Below are 17,701 nucleotides of genomic sequence, written 5' to 3'. Positions count from 1 at the left end.
ACTATGACCCAGATCATGTTGGCCCCAGGCACTAAGGTATAGACGGCACAAAATTTCTGTCATAACACTGTCAAGCACAGCTCAGGTAAGAAGTGGCAGTGTTCACTGGGCCATGACTATGCCGAATCAGAGCAGTGTCTGGTACCACGAGCAGCAAGATGCCGCTGGCAGGAAAAAACCAATTGCCAAGAGTTGTCCGTCATGATAATCAAACAACTTAGTGAGAATCAGAATTAAGGAAATCTAGTTTCCCTGGATTTGGCCACGAGGTTAATAGGTTCTGGCACTTCACCCCACACAGGTTTCGGGACAAGCTAAAGCTGATCTCGCCCCAGCTGCTGCCGTGGAGGGAGACTGACGCCTCTCTCCTCTGCCCCTTCCCACAGCTCCCAACGCGGCACAGCACCAGGACGGATCGCTCCGCGACTCCCATCACGACCCAAAACTTGGCAGAATAAATTCCCCTTTGGCTCGACCGCCCGACAAAGCTCCACCTCGGCGGCGGCCGCGGGGCCGCTCCCGCCTCAGGTGCGCCCGCCCGCCGCCACCTGCCGCGCCCCGCCCCGCCCGCGCCTTTCCGGCCGCGGCCCCGCCGGCTCCCCCGCGCCTGCGCAGCGGCGGCGGCGGCGCGGGGCGGCGGTGCCGATGCTGCCGGACGGTGCCGGGCGCGCGGTCGCGGCTGGCGGCGGGGCCGGGAGCGGGAGCGGAGCCGGGAGCGGAGCCGGGAGCGGAGCCGGGAGCGGAGCCGGGAGCGGAGCCGGGCAGCGGCGCGCCCGCCGAGCATCGCGCGGCGCGGGGCGATGAACTCGCGCAAAGGTACCGCGCTGTGCCGGGCGGCAGGGAGGGCGGGCGGGAGCGGGGGGGGCTGCGCGGCCGCCGCTGCTCACGCCGGCTCCCGGCTGTTCTCTTCTCCCGGCAGTGCTGGCCCTGCAGGCCCGCAGGCGGCGGCCCAAGCAGTCCGCGGCGGCCGGCAGGAGGGACAAGCACTCGGCGCCCCACAAAAAGTGAGTATGGGGACCCCCGACCCGCCGGGACGGAGCCGCCCCCCGCGACCCCTCCGTTGTCTGTGGTCCCCTCGCGCGTCGCTGCCGTAACCCCCGCGGGCCGTCCCGGCTGCCCGGTCCCGCGGCAGCCACGGCGGCTCCCCCGGCAGGGCACAGCACCCGCCCGGGCAGGGCTCTCCCACGGGGGCTGTCGCCAGGGCAGCTCGGGCACCGTCCCCAGCCCGGGCGCCGGCTCAGCATCCTTCGGGCAGGGCCGCCCGGTGCCCCGTGGAACGCGCCCGGCGCTCCGGCCGCCGGCCCTGAGAGCCCCCGGTTTGTGGGGGATCTGCCCAGCCCACGTGTTCCTCTTGGTTCTCCCTCCAGTTCTCTCATCTTTGTGGTCTCCTTTCCCAGCGCTTTCTGTTCCGAGGTTTCTGTCTGCATCATTGTCCCATTTACAGGCAGTTCTTTTTTCATCCTCCTCGGTACCATCAGACTATTTCCCCTTCCCAGATGTGTCTAATCGCCAACGATGCTGATACCAGTATCTCTTTGGTTTAAGTTTCTGTGAATCCTACAGATAAGAACAGAAGTTGTTCTGTTTTCCCCTTCTTGTCTTCTTCCAGCCCTTCATGTTCTTGTCACTGTCCAGTTGATCTTTTCTCATGATGCTTGTTCACTGAGCCACATAGGAACGTTCTTCCATCTCTACAGTGTTCACACTTCATTCTTTCCTAGGACACTGTGGCTTTGGACTATTTGCATTTTTTGTCCTTGAAGGATTACATCCTTGTGTCACTAACTTTCACTGTGTTTTGTGCTGTGGGACTTTATTGGTGACTCATTAAGTTGCCAATAGGCTCTTGTCTTTGTTGTAGTTACTTAGGAATCCAGTCTACCTGCTTTGTTCTGACAGGGAAATACATCCTGATGTCACTCATTCCTCTCTCCTCCTAGCTGGATAGTCTTAGAACTGGGAAGCAGTGTCATGGGTGGATGGATGGATGGATATATGTGGTGGGGAGAGATGCTGCTCTCTGCTATGGCAAGTGATTCAAGGGGCAACGTCTTTCTGTGACTTCTGGAAGAAATAACAATTTATCTGTGACCATAAAGTGTTTGGTGTGCCTTTTTTTTTTCCTAGTTACAATAAATGAGTGCTTTTTTTCCCCATTAGGATGGGTAAAAATAACATAGATGAGGTGCTGGTGTAGTGGTGATTAGACTTTGGCAGCTAACTTTTGTTCACATCCTGTTCCACTCATGCTGTTTCCTCCAGCATTGTGTAAAAGCTGTATTATGCTTTCAGTTGTTTGAGTTTGGGGTTACTGCAATGGAAACAAATGTTATGTGCAAAATATGCAGTAATTGATTCCCTTGTTTCCAAAAACTTTCAGTTTGTAGTGTTACATGGATCTGTCTTCTGCCAGTTTGAAAACAGAAATAGGTTAAATTTCACTGTAGCTCTAGGTTCAGAGTTATTTTTGAAGCTTTCAGTTAAGTGTTAACCCCAAGGTTGTTAATAAACTTCTACTCTTAGGTGATAAAGCATTCAATACACCTCTTAGGGGAGCTAAGTGGGATGTTTTACTGAGTGAGTTTGTTAAAAGTTTGCTCTCACAGAGCCATAATAAGTGCAGAACTGGTAGTCTTTGTGTTTGCTGAAGAAACTGGCTACTGTTAAGTCAGGGTGCACAGTCAGGAGCTGGCCGTTTGCCTGGCTGAGTCGGCGTTTCCAGATGCAATGCTCCAATCTGATCAGTTGCCTTATGAAACCAGTGGTTTTGCTGTAGCTGACAAGAGCTATCTTTTCTCTTCTGCTATGTGTATTTTCTCTTCATACCACTCCTGTGCTCTGGAGATGACCTACTCTGTCTTGTGCTTCTATATGAAAGCAAAACTCCTTTCAAGTTTTTAAGTCTCCTTGCAAATGGTTGAGGCCCCCAAGTACAACCAGTATAAGACATTTTCAGTATCTCTTTGGTCCTCTTTCTAGCTTTACTTTAAATTCAACTGCTACAGCATATTCTAGTGTTTTAGAGGCGTGTGGTATGGGTGATGTGCATCAAATGCACAGCATCTGCAAATGAAAATATTGATTTGAGGGCTGGAGATTCTATACCATAGGTTCCCTGTAGTGAATTTGTTCACTACAGGAAAATTGTAACTTAGTTTTGAATCCAAAGCAGTTTTTTTTCTTTACTGTGGTTCTTATGAAAACTTTTCTATGCCAGGCCAAAGCTTTATGGAGTAACTCCCATTGTTGCTGTTAACAATGTGCTTCAAAGGACACTGCAGGACCTCTCTTGTAAAATTGGCTAGGGGAGTTACATCTTATTGTAGCTTACTTGCAGGCTTTTGTTTGAAGAGTATGAAGGTGATGGCACAAGAATAAAAAGTTGCAGTACTCTGAATAGCTTTTTGTCAGTTATGACCTTCTTTGCCAGGGAAGGCTGTAAGATTGGTCCTGTAGCTGCTCCGTGTTGACCCCCTAAGTCAATGAGAACTGGTGGAGGTGAATCTGGGTTTGTTTTAAAAAAAAAAAGAAAATAGAAACTGAGTGTCTCATATTTTTAAGAGGAAGCACTTTGTCTTGAATCAAGACTATACCTATAGTTACCTGTAATAATAAAATTACTTACTTTGAAATTAAACATGCAGGCTACTGAAACAGAGTATCTCACTGAATTATGATAAGTTAGCACTTGATTTTGGTTGTAATAGATGAATTTACATGCAGTGTGTTCAAACTACTCATGTATTTTTTCAACTGGACGAAAGATTAATCAAAATTGTTAATTTGGATCCTCTGCAATTTATTTCTCCTTAAAGTGGAGGCCTGCATTGAGAGAGGTCTGTGAAATAGTGAATTTGACAGATGCCTGAGTCTGTTCAGAGATAAACTTGCTTACAGGCAGACAAGCCTGTTTACTGTCCTTCACTTAGTGCTAACAGATGGCCTCAGGTACATCTGCCTTTTGCATTCAGCACAATGGTAGGCTCTGTATGTTCAGACCAGTACAGGCTTCACCTGGGGTAAACTTCTACCTTGGATGTATTTTTTTGCTTGACTTTATTTCTAAGTGAATGTGACGAAACCCAAGTGAATACCCAGTTAGAGTTGTCCTCTTTGGCATGTCAACTGTACATCTTTATCCAAAGTTAAAAGAAAGCATTTGGTAAGTAAAAAAAAAAAATCTAGGTGATGGTGTGTGAACCTATGGAGAGAAGATTATGTGTGCTGCATATTTTGATCCAAAAGTATAAATCCAAATACCAAGATTGATTTTGGTTTTGTTTTTAAGCAGTACTTTAGAGCAGGTGGTGTAGACCATGGGCTGTTACTTTGCAGTGGTGCAGTACATCTGTGTTGGCTAACATGGGAAGTGCCAGATTTCTGCACTGTGCACTTCCAGGTGTCTAACTTCTTGAACCCATAACTACTGTACAGCTAGCAAGGCTTAGGATATATTACATTACTATGGAATCTTAAATGTGTAAAAGTCATGCACTGCTTTTGTTTGTTACTGTTTCTCTACCACAGTGTTTTTCAGCCTCTTTCAGTAGTTTTTTTCCTTAGAAGCAGCATCTGTGAGGTAGTTCCTGTTCCCATGAACACTGGCTGAATGTATTCTGGGCACTGATAAAAGGCCATGGGTGTAGCTCTTGGCCTTTCTATATGAGAGTGGCTGTACACTCCCACAGTCTGCAGTGGTCCTGTATCTGCCCTTCAAGTGCAACATTTGTGAAGTTGTTGTCTTCTTTTCTTCTTGGGATAATTTACTGAAGAGTGTCAGAGAAGCTAATGTTAAATTTTTAAAAGCTTTTAAAGAGGAGGAGTAGGAAAGATTCAGAAGAGTAGAACCCAAAGTTGTGCCAGTATCTAATGAAAGCAAATAAAGTGACTTCAGTTCTCTACTGAAGAAAATTAAGTGATAAAATGAAAATGTAACTATATAGCAGTTGTATTCATAATTGGTTCCCTTCTCTTATAGTATTAATTGCTTTTGTTGTGATTCTACCAGACTCTTATCTTTGCAATCTAGCCTATATTTTAATAATCAATAACTAATTCTGTTCTAATTGCCTATGGGGACTGTTTTACTGGGTTGTTTAAAAAGAAAATTAAAATTACTAATATTTGAAGAAACAAAACATTGTCTCTCTACCTGTCATTACAGTTCCCAGTATTTGTACCTTTAAAGTACTGTTTGTCTCATCCTTCATATATTTGAAGTGAACCCTTGCTTCCTGATTTTCCTAGCAAGACTTTTTATTTTTCCTCTTCTCTACAATCCTTATCCTTGATATCTCATTTTTCACTTTTAATCTGTTAACAGTTACAGCATATGGTAAGTGTAAGAGGGATGGTCCTGTTTGAAGTTGGCAGGGCTTCTTGTGTCCACTGTCTATCTCAGTAATATACCTTTTAGGATGAGCTCTGCCTTTGTAAACTTGTGTTTGGATGGATCTCTCATAATGTGCAGAACTGGCTGGAAAAATAAGCCTAATATAATAAAGCACATGTAGCAGAACAGAATTGCAGCAGTCTGCATCTCAGCCTAAGATAACCATAGAAGAACTTTTTGTATTTAAAGAAGATATTCTGAACAAGCTTTTTGGCTGAAAAAGGTGGTGTAAATTTCAAAGTGAACCTCTGTAAAGGTGCTAACTTTTTCTGCATTTCACGTGTACTGTTTTTATTTTAAGTTATACATTGGGAAATCCTATGATTAAATCTATGATAAGTGTATGTCTAAATAACACATACTCTGATTTTGTCCAGCAAAGCAGCTGGCAGACTTTTGACTTTTATATCGATGTCCTCCATAATGAAGTAATGTTAGCTAAGGAAGTCTCTTTGAGTGTTAATGCTAAAGGAATCTTATCTTGAGCTTCTTGGTTAAAGGGAAACTACTGAATAGCCCTGGTGAAATAATGCTTCTTGACAGTATTGGTGCCTCACTGTTTTTCCTCAACAGAAGTTAGTTAATTAAAAGTCGATAATTTGAATGTAGGAGATTAAAAGAACCAAGGGCTTCAGTTGCCTTGAGCTATTATCAATGCTTAGTTTGCAGTTTTCTAAAATGGAAGGGAGTATTCCATCGTTAGAGGTCAATTATATTTTCCTATCCCTGAGGAAAAAAAAATTATGTCTCTACTGTTCTTGTTGCAGTGATAAAGGTCAGAGCAGTCTAGCTACAGAATATGTACCTTAAATTCCAATGTTAAAATCACTTGTTTACTACTTTTCAAACTGTATTAAAATTGTATTGGTTTCGTATTCATGTTTCTAAAGAAAGCTCTCTTGGGACCTATTTCTTCCCTTTGCACTGCTCTGCTTTTTCTGGTCTCATGTTTCACCTCAGTAGTTTCTCTGTGTAATAACTGTTTGTCTGCTGCCTGTTATGTTCCTGTTGCTCACCTGTATGTGATGTTATTCCTTCATCACAGACTGGAATGTAGATTTTCAAAAACATCATTAAAATCATTAAAAGATCCAAGTAATTAATAAAAATCATTAAAATCCAAGTAAAAAGTATTTAAAAGAATGCAGTTAAGTGCAGCTGAGACTTCAGTAAGGTATCTTGTAATAAATAAAGTGTACTCTTTTTATGGCCATTTTAATGTTTGAAAGCTAATGTTTTAAAATAAATTGTGCTTCTTTATAAATGGTGGTTTACATTTATGATTGCGTAGTTAACATTGTACTCTTTCAAAAAAGATTATGTAGAACTGAAACTGCTCAAAGAAGAAGGTAGTGAAGGTGATTGAGGATATTGGGCAGCTTAATTTATGACTAGTACATTTCAGATATGTAAAGGTGATTAAGAAGCATTTTGATATGACTAAGAAATCATTACAGGTATAGAAATGGAAGAAGAAATAACTTGCCTTTATTCATTACAAAGCAATGATATTCAAAGAATGACTCCTGTGGAAAAAACCCCAACCCAGCTTCTTTTTGTACAGTATGAGAGACAGAATGTGGCTTTGCAATATGTTGTAGAGTCCAAGTTACAGGTGGGTTTAAGAAGGATAAGACAGGGAAGCAGCACCATCAATAGTTTTTAAGAATGCTATTGTCAGTGCAGTGTGATTTTCCAAGCCCCTGTTTGCTGAAGACCTGTCAGGTGAATTTGTCCTGATACAGAGTGATCCACCTGTGTACTCCTCTCCAAGCAAATGTTTCTGGCACCCCGTGGTACAATACTGGCCTAGGTGTGTGTTTGACCTAAATTAGTGTGGCAGCCCTTAGATTTTCAAGGCCACCTGTGTGGATCACTTGCAGCATCTGACAAGCCTGACAGGATCTGTGAGCCTGGATCCAAACAGGGTGGCCTAATGTGTGACACTTCTGTACCTGGCTCAGGAAGGAGCTGTGAAGCTGGAGTTAGCTCCTAAATCCCAGTGCACAGTGAATCAGTAGAGGTGTGTTTGAGAAGAGCTTTCCTGCCCAAGAACAGGAAGGTTATGATGATAGGGCAAGGAGGCTTTCCAGGGAGTGAAAAATACTGAAGGAATGGGCATGCTTGAAATGCTACTTTCCTGTAGGCTTTGATGCCATCTGCAGGTCTGAGTTTGATGCCAAAATGAGCCTGGATTGCTTTAAAGTTGTGAATCTAAGAATTCAGATTATTTCCTCAGTTGCTGTGAACAAGTAGCTTTACTTTAAGGTTTCAGTTCTCATGCTTATGTAATAGCTCAGTAGTTCACTCACCTGTGAAGTAAGAGTCAAGATGCCTAAGGAATTTCAGGCTTATTTCAACCTGCCATGTGCAAGTGTCAATCATGAGATTATAGGCCATGCTGGGCTTTGGTGTGTAAGGGCTGGCCAGTAGCTTTGCAGCCCTTCTGCAGCATAATCAAAAGCAGCAGACTGATGGAGTTGGAAGGTGAGTGATTAAAAGGGAAGTGTTGCTATCAAGTTTCACTGACACACAGGTATCAGCATGCTGCCTGGCTGCTGCCAGGTAACTGAGTTACAAAACAATGGTGATTGGGTTAGAATGAGGCTGTATGGGTCATTAAATGATTTTTCTTTTTAGTGCAGCAGTCACAATTCAGCACTTTTATGAAAGAGGGAGCCCTGAGGAGATCAGAGGCTTAAGCTTTCTTTCAAGTTCCCTTTCCTGGTGTCAGGAGGCACATTATGACAGATCCCTTTGCCAGGATTTATTCCCTGGTGAATGTTGTAAAGCTTCAGGGAAACCTGCATACAACAGGAACTTCATGATACTATTAGGAGTTCTGGCTCAAAAGAATAAAAATCATCTGAATGGATAATAATATCTGAAAAAGCATCTGAAAAAGCATTTGACTTTTTTTTCAAGGTAGTCTATTGCTTGGGGTGACCTGTTTTGTATGTTAGTGACAGTGTCTCAGCACATGTTGGTGTCCAAGTCCATTATGCTGGTCCCTAGACATCTAATCACATTCCAGTCAAATACTCTTAGGGCATTGCCTCTCTTTTTAAAGTTAATTAGAGATTTTAGTGTTTATTTTTTTTCCCAGAAATGTTTTCTATATAGTAACGTGTAAGTTGGATTGTGTCAACAGTGTTGAGAAGATGACAGACAGAGATTTTTGGTAGTTGCTTCCACAGTGTGCATTTCATAGAGACACTCTTTAATCAGGAATGAGCAGTGCTGGGAGTTGGGAGCTTTGTGATGAACTCAGCAATGCTGTGGTGGGCAGACATGATGTGGGCACACCAGCCAGTCCAGGCTCTTGGAGAAGCAGGATGTGAAAACAGTATGTGAATCTCAAGTGGACTTAAAATGTGAGATAAAGCTTTAAAGAACTATGCTGAGGCTACCACTATATTTTAGATCACCAGCTACCTGTTACATAACTGCTTTGGTGTTTAGTATGGATCAGTTACTTCTAAGTGTTGCATTCTCACTGCTAGTCCAAGCTGTTAAGTAAATCCAGCATTTAAAAACAAGGTTGAAATTATTTATTCCAATAGACAATACCAATTTTTCTTCATTTGTCTAAAACGAGTGTTATTGAGAATTGGTTAGTTTATCTAAAAATGTTGCAACGAAGTTTGACTAATTTTTTACATATTGTATAAGAAGCATGGTACTGGAAATAAAATTTTTTATCCTGTTCTTATAATTGAAAAGTAGTATACTTGTATTCTCTAATGTTTATTTCTGAAACCAGGAAATCAGTTTTGTGTAATGAGAATATTTGTCTTGGGAATAAAGATGTTACTCTTTTAAAATGATCATTTTGATCTAATTTTGTGTTTCCAGAGTGACTCTCAGTAGCTTGTGTCTCACACAGTGCCATATCTTGTCCTAATTGTAGCATTATGAAAACTTGAGATAAAGTTCAAGTAGATCAGACTCCCTTTCTCTTCCACTTGTACCTTCTCTCTCTTATCTTAATCCATGGCTTGTGCTTTGCCATGCCAGTGAAAACAGAGAATTTTTAATAGCTGCCACTAAAAGGAACATTAAAATAAACTACAGCTGAATACATATATTGAAGCAAACCCACAGATTTATTTTTAAAGTTTTTCCGTTTTCATTATAGTTTTTTCCATACATCAGTATGTGGGATCACTGTATGTATCTGTCTGGTGAGTGGAATTCATTTTATAGTTAGAATTCTAGGCCTTTTTTAATGGATTTGTCTGATAGTCTGCCTTTGCAAATCATGAAAAAGGAACACGATAACTTGGGGCTACACATGTAAAAAGGAATAATTCACTCTTTCAATTGTGAATCAGACAATTTGACATATTTGCATTGTTATGCTCCTTTCCCACTTAATCAACATTTTAGATAAGTATGTCAAATAGTAAAGCCACTTTAAAAATAAAACTATGAAATGATAAAAGAAGGTCCTTTTATAATGGTTTTAACACCAGAAAGTTAAGTGTCAGCAAATAATTATCTTTTCCATTTATTTGTGAGATGCATAGATTGCTAAAAATCACTTCATCTGATTTCTTCAATAAGTGGGAATTCTTATGGAAGACATGCATTTAAGTAGAAGAATTTGACTGAGATTTTAAATCAGAAAGTGGCATTATATGTATGTTGACAATGTCTCTCTTAAATCAATACAGTGTATGTTTAATTATGGCAAAAGTAATGAAAATAATGTAAGAGTTGGCAAAAATTTTAAAAAGCAAACCAGTCCTCATGGGACCTCTGTGAGTTGTTTCTTAGCATCAGGACCTGATGGGCAAAGTGCAGAGAACGTGCTTGTCCTGTTGGTTTATTCAGAATGTTTTTAAGGCATAATGATGTTAATATGCAAGGGCAGTGGAGCTGAATATGTGCCAGCTTTTTCCTAATTACAGTTCACAGCCCGAGGTATTAAGCTGAATTGAAACTGTGCATGGTTTAAATTACTGTGTTAAACTCTGAACTGTGGTGCACCAGATGCTGGCATGTTTGACTTAGCAATGATTGCTGCAAAAGAGCAATATCCAGCAAGAAGAATCTTAATTCCCAGAGTCTGCTTTTCAACTTTTTCTCAGATTTTGTTCTGTAGTGATACTCAATGTTGATGCCATGAAATTTACATTGGTAATAAAGGAGCTGCTTTAAAATCATCCTGCAGAACTAAGCAAAAGATTTTATTGCTTTTGGTGCTTGTATCCTTAATTGATTTTTTTTTCACAGTTTGTGTCAATTCTGCCAATATTGTATTTTTGAGAAAATACATTAAAGTTCATATTTCATGGTTGATTTGCATTGGTAGCAGTAATAAGTAATAGTTATGTATGTGCATGTACATAAGCTATTGCCTTTACATAGCAAACATAATTTGTGAGTCTTTAAATATCATTTAAACTCAGTAGATAAAGTCCCTTTAATCTCACAGCAGGAATGAAGTGTGTAATCTTTAGTGTTCAGGAGAGACTGAAAACCACAAAGTAGAAAAATTGGTCCCCTCTCACTTCTTTGCCCAGTATCTTCACCTTTCTTCTTGGGTTTACTTCTTGTAGTGTTCTCATCAATGTATGGCAATTATAAACAAGTGAAATAAAAAGGAATAAGCTGCCTTGTTTTTAAGATGATCTGGTTTCATTCAAACTGAGTTATTATAGATCACATGGAAATAAAACCTAATCAAGAACTAAATGCATATTCACCCATTTCACAGGATAAAATTTAATTTTGGCTTTTATCAGCAGCAATGGAAAGCAGCAAAGGCCATACTTGCTGCCAGTAAATAGAATATACCTGAAATATCAGAATGAAGAGTCAGTGAGTGTATAGTGACATTGGCTTATCTTAGCACATATACAGGAATATAAAGGGGGGTGTTTGGAGAAAGGAAATAGAAGACAGGGCAGAGCCAGAGTAAAGGCACTGTTACTTCAGCAGAAGATGGAAAGACTGATGTACAATGTAGGGTTTCACTGATGGAGGAAATATGTGCATGTGCTCCAGTTAATGTGAGCAGGCACCCAAGATGCTCTAATAAGTCTGTGAAAATTGGAAATGGGGACTTAGTGAGGTGAAGAGAGCATGCCTGTGTGTTTGTAGGTATAAATAAAATGGCTTGCTATTTCCCCTCCAAGTAACATATTATCTTATTTACAGGATGATAAATTAATTCTGAACTCACTCTTTTCTTTATGGAGGCTGGGAAGAAGAGAATGTAATGAGTATTCCAGCTGTGTGTTTTCTCAGCCTGAAGTTCTTCACTGCTTGTCTGCCCTGTCTGCAGCATGATCTGCACCCACCAGCTGCTGAGGTGTTCTATTAATGCAGCTTGGACATGTATTTCTCTGCAGGTTAAATAGCTACTAATGGATCCATCTGGATCTGCCCTTCCAAAGCTCAGAGTCTCTCCTCGCTGCTTTGTTGCACTCAGGTTTCAGAGAGGTTGTTACAAAGTCTTAAAGGTCCAACCAAATAATTATTGATATTTGAGTTACAGTGATATCAGTATTTGTTTCCAGTTGCTTACAGACAAAATGATACATTCCCAAACTTTGTAGTACCTGCTCTTTCCCCAGTGCCATGCTTACCCTTTTGGGATGGATGCTTTCATCTGGGAGAAGGGAGGGATATTGCCAGTCATCAGCCTCCTGGCCCTGCTGAGAGGTCTGAGAGCTTGATGTTGGTAACTTTTTACTCCCTATTCTGAAATCCATTTGAATAATGTTTATGTTATTCTGCAGGTTATTTCTGTGCTGCCTTGTAAATCCATGTTACAATCAATGTCAAGCCATCCAGATTTACTGTAGAATAGTGTATTTCACAACAGTTTGATGCTTGTTCTTTGTTACTTCTGTGAGTGCAGTTCTGCAGCCAGCACCTGAACAGTGGTGAGATATTTGTAGCCCCAAGTCTTCTCTGTGTCATCCTGTCACATTCTAGTCCTTTGGAGTGGTTCCATATCTTGAATCCTTTACACTGCATTTTATTTCAGCATCTTAAATAGTTATTTACACAGAATAATCATTATTGCTCTATTAGTTCCAGATATATGTATAACAATGGGTGCTACTCTGCACAACTGTACAAGGTGAAGCAATAGCTGAAAAAGTAGGTAATAGTCCTTTGATCAGTGGGCTATTGCTGTTCAATGCTAAAACAAATCTCCAGACAGGCCAAATCTTCAGTCAGAATATGGAAAGTCCCAAGGCTCACCTTAGCACAAAGGCCCATTACAAACAATGGCAGCAGCATTTTTATTGGCTCCATGACCTTGCTTAGTGTGATCCATGGAGAGCAGCAATCACCATTTTCTGTTCAGGTCACCTGGATGCTGCCAGAGAAAGGGGTTCTTCCTGTATATTTGAAAAATTATAAGAGGGTTAGCTTTAAGATTCCAATACAATCTGCTCTGTTTTTACAGAAAGTCTATATAATGTTAAACTATTTTATTTTTATCCTGAATTATTTCCTTGCTGGGAACTGCAGTAGTAGCTAGTGGGAAAATCTGGGTAGTGGTAAAGTTCTTGTTTGCAAATAAGCTTTGGAAAGACCTGTGAAGGTTGCATCCTGTTGAAGTACTGTCCTTAAATATTGGTGGTTTGCAGAGTAGCTTTTGGTTTCCTTTACATTTAACATGTATTAACATGTATTATTATTATAGTTATTCAGCACCTTATTAGAAAGCTGTTATTTCTTCTCACAATGGGACTTTTGTACCTGCAGTCATGGAAGAAACTGTAAGGCTTTGAGATATAAGAGGACAGAGCTGTGTAGCACTGAACTGACTAAACATTGGATAAACATTCTAGCTAAATATAGTTGAAAGGGCTTGAATGCATTTTCAAGGTATTAGCTTCATTATAGAAATACTTAGTGTCCTGTAGCAGATCTGAAACATGGCAGCAAATAATGGAGAGATCTTTTTGAGTTTTTTAGAGGATGATAGCATAAGCAAAAGACCTGGTCTGTGTATCTCCTCAAGGTTAAGGAAAATAATATTTTTTCTTTTTTTTTTTTTCCTTTCCTGATTATAACTTCAGTACTGTTTTTATATAAAATGTATTAAAAAAATGTGGAGTAATAACCAGTCTCTCTCTCTCTGTGTATGTAAGTATATATATTTTGGGCTATAATAATACCATTGGCCTTCTTGGCCACCTGAGCATGCACTGGTTCATGTTCAGCCACTGTACACCAGCACCCCCAGGTCCTTTTCCACTGGGCTGCTTTCCAGCCACTCTGCCCCACGCCTGTAGTGCTGCCTGTGACCAAACTGTAGGACCTGGCATTGGTCTTGTTGAACCTCATGCTGTGAAAAAAGCTTGGATGCACAGACACATGAAAATTATGTAGGTTTTTGAAGCAGCAAGGTAAAAAGAAAGTGTTTTTGTCCTTTAGAAACAGGGATGTGGAAGCAGAAAGTATGAAAATTACTGTCTTGTCAATCAGTTTTTACTAATGCTACATGATAAACACCAATGCTTCCACAAGATACTGAAGATGGCTGTAGTGTGAACAAAGAGCAGGGTTATCTCTAACTGTAGGACTCTATTTTGTGTGTGTGTGTTAGTTTGGATCACAGTGAGCCTGTGTGTGCCTGGCTGAGGCTGGCCAAGAAAGCCAAAGGCCCCCTGGCTTGTACAAACAGCAGTGTGGCCACAGCACCAGGGCAGGGAATGTCCCCCTGTACTTAGCACTGGCGAGGCCACACCTCAATCCTGTGCTCAGTTTTGGGGCCCTCAGTACAAGAAGGACATTGAGGGGCTGGAGAGAGTCCAGAGAAGGGAACAGAGCTGGGGAAGGGTCTGGAGCACGAGTCTGATGAGGAGCAGCTGAGGGAGCTGGGGGTGTCCAGCCTGGAGGAAAGGGGACGCAGGGGTGTGACCTTATCACTCCCTACAGCTGCCTGACTGGAGGCTGTGGTCAGGGGTTTGGCCTCTTGTCCCAGGGAGCAGGTGACAGGAGCAGAGGAAATGGCCTCAAGTTCACAAGGGGAGGCTTAGATTGGGTACTAGGAGAAGTTTCTTCACTGAAGGGGGGTGGTCAGATTGCCAAAGGAATGGACTGCCCAGTGAAGTGATGGAATCACCACCTGTGGGAGTGTTCAAAGGCACGTGGATGTGGCACTTAGGGACATGGTTTAGTGGTGAACATGGTGATGGTAAGTTCCAGTTGATGGAACCAATAACTTACATACAGTCTTTTCCAACCTAAACAATTCTATTATTATATGAAATAGCAATGGAAAAGCTGCATACATACTAAGAACTTCTTGTCTAGTTTTTCTTTTCTCATATAACTTGTTGCCATGATATTTTCTGAAAAATCTCTTTGCCAGAATTTTTCTCCTGAGAAGCCTCAGAGAAAAAGAAAAACAATAATTATCTGCGGCTGTGGAATGCAACAGGTGCATCTTTGATTGGTCTCATGTGGTTGTTTTTAATTAATGGCCAGTCAGCTGTCTCGGACTCTCTGGTCAGTCACAAGATTTTATTATCATTCCATTCCTTTCCTTTCTAGCCTTCTGATGAAATCCTTTCTTCTATTCTTTTAGTATAGTTATAATATATAATTTTCTTTTACTATAATAGATATCATAAAATAATAAATCAGCCTTCTGAAACATGAAGTCAAGATTCTCATCTCTTCCCTTGTCCTGGGACCCCTGCGAACACCACCACATTAACTAAGATGCACTTGCCAGCAGCATTGTTTTGAAAATTGTTTTCCCTTATAATAGGACTTGTTCTGCATTTTAATTTCTGTATTTAGGATATTCAGATCATCTTGGCATGAAACACAACAGCAGACCTACATTAAACTGAGGACCAGAGATGGGAAATATGTTCCTCTTCTCTATTTTGCATTCAAGAAAGTGAAAAAAGTAAAACTTTATACATAGATTTTTGTAGTGGTACTTCTCCTCTGGAATTATGTGCTTGGAGAGTTTTTCAATATTACATTATTGCATAACATAAACCAAATGATTTTATGATGCTGTTTTATTCTGGCCATAGAAATAATTTTATTTTGGGGAGTATGTACTACCTCAGGCTTAATTCTGTATGTAGTCATTGAGGATTTCCTTTGTTTTGGGTGGAAAGCAGAATTATATTTTTCTATACTGATGAAAACCCATATTTGATGGCTCTTGGGAAAATTCTTGTAGATGTTGATGTTCTCCTGCTGGCTTTTATGATTATTTAATATTGTTGAAACAAGCCGCTAGGTGGCAATATCAATTAAAAAATTTCCACTACATGCAGTTCAAGTTGTCATCTAAAATGGGGCACTTAGGAGTAGGTTTGATTAAAGTGAAAACATTACAACTTGTTGTATGCAAGATTTTCTTGATGTAGAGAGGAAGTGTTCTTCCAAAGCGCTCAGTGTGGGTGATTGGTGACTGAGGACAGCTGGGTGTATTTGCTTGGATGGAGAGGAAATGTGGCTTTCTCTTTTTTGTATTTCTGCAATATTTGTTAGACATTTGCAAAGGTGAACTATTATCATATCACTTCTTGGTGAAACTTGTTTTAACCTCCCAGTTAGAATAAGTTGGGTTGTATCAATGTTACTTGAGAAACAAATCTTTATTGATGTGAACATGAAACATTTCAAACTACTTAATTTAAAATCAATACGAATTTACTTATGGCTGTGGGTGAAATAATGAAATATTTGTATGTTACAAGTAGACACTTATTAATGGGTGTGCTGATTTTATCTTCTTTGGTGTGGGTGCCACTGTAGAGCACATAGGCTGGGTTTGTATGTGGGAGAGAAGAGACTTGCACAACTAAGCCATACAGAAACCATTTCCCATGTCTCAGGGCTTGTCTTATCAGAGGTGTCTGGTCCTTTTATTTAGATATGTATATCTTTTTTCAGCATGGTGATTCAAGATGCTTTTGCTGGTGTTCCTGCTCAAGCTCCTGTTTGGGTTATTACCTTGGGAATACATATAATGAAATTGCTGGTAGGTGGTAACAGTGACATTTCTGCTTCAGTGTGGTTTTACTGGAGCTCCTGTCTGCCTGCTCCATCCTGCCTGGACCACTCCACATGCATTTTTGAAACATCTGTGTAATATGCTGTGCTCTTGTTAAGCTTTCTTCTTGGGTGCTTTACCTTTTTGGGGTTTGTTTCCAATGCTTTGTTCTGTCAGTAATGGGCATGCCAGTAACCCTGCTGTGGCCCTTGGGTAGTTTTGAGGAGGTAATGCTGTCTGTTGCTTTAATACTTAGTCTTTATTTTGTTAGGACTTATAATCATTTAATCAGGCAGTTGCTGGAGGAACTAATTTATCTTGGAGTGATTTATATTTTGCCTTTCTTCTTTCTGTCTGCTGTCTATTAGGGCGTTGCAGTGACCGTTCCTCAGTCCTTATGTCATGCAATTTCTCCTGATCTATTTCTGGTGTGGTTGATACAGCACAAGCATTCCCTTTAAGTGATGCTTTTCAAGTGGTATTGAAGATTCTTGATTTGATGGTCTTTGTGCCAAATAAACTCTGTCATAGATCAGACTGGACTGCTTGTTCAGAGAGGTTGTGAGTGGTGCTTCCTAAATTCAGTGGTAGTGTTCTCATAAGTTGCTATGTCTAGTATATAAGGTCTAGGCAATTAAGAATTGTGCCATTAAGGATTTTTATTTTTTTCTTTGCTTGTTTAAGTTTTTTTACAGGTTTAACTTCAGTTTATTTTCCATTTTCTTTTTTGAGGTAGGTAATTACATTGTACATGGTGGTATTATTGCTCTAACATGGGTCTCTGTATGCACTGCCTCTGTAAGAGTAGGTGGTTTAATCTTACTCTATTACAGTAGACATTTAAACATTACTGGGATAAAAGGAAAGTATTTCCAAAACTTTGTATTGTGGTAAGACCTATGCCTGTAGAGTCTGCTGCTATTAAGGTTTTTATTAAGTTTAATAATTTATAATTTATGCACTACACTGTTAGAGGCTGTGTGAAAGTGCTTCATGGTTATGGGCTGTCTTAGGCATAGGGGTCAGTAAAGCCACATTGATATTGTATCTGGGATAACTGAGCAGGGAATGTAAATGCTAAAATTCACTTAGCAGGCAGAATGAGTTGGCAAATGCTGTTAAAGGTTTTTAGACTCTGATCCAGAATCCAATGCTGACTTTCTTGCTGTTATTCCTCTTCCTGGTATTCATTGTTGCATGTTTCTGTAGGTGAAGTATCCTGGTTATGTTTGAGGTGGCCTGTGTTAATGCAAGGCAGAAACTTGCCTGTGTTATATATTAAAGTGTATTTTCTATCATTGTGTCAATTTTGA

General features: G+C 40.6%; 1 protein-coding gene across 4 annotated transcripts in view; it reads left to right on the top strand.

The window, feature by feature from the left end:
- The first annotated feature begins 625 nt into the window (after positions 1–625).
- The window catches only part of SRPK2 (SRSF protein kinase 2), a 129,599-nt gene continuing 112,523 nt past the window's right edge, over positions 626–17,701 (top strand). For 2 of the 4 annotated variants that reach the window (XM_036400258.2, XM_036400260.2), the window contains exons 1-2: positions 626–816; positions 920–1,004. In XM_036400258.2, coding sequence (XP_036256151.1) covers positions 801–816; positions 920–1,004 — 101 coding nt within the window. In that variant the 5' untranslated portion in view covers positions 626–800. The remainder of the gene's footprint in view (positions 817–919; positions 1,005–17,701) is intronic. The other 2 variants (XM_036400261.2, XM_036400256.2) reach the window with 2 other exon arrangements.

This window comes from Molothrus ater, chromosome 5, assembly GCF_012460135.2.
Source record: "Molothrus ater isolate BHLD 08-10-18 breed brown headed cowbird chromosome 5, BPBGC_Mater_1.1, whole genome shotgun sequence".
Lineage (NCBI taxonomy): Eukaryota > Metazoa > Chordata > Aves > Passeriformes > Icteridae > Molothrus > Molothrus ater.
This window is presented reverse-complemented; position numbering and strand designations above follow the sequence as displayed.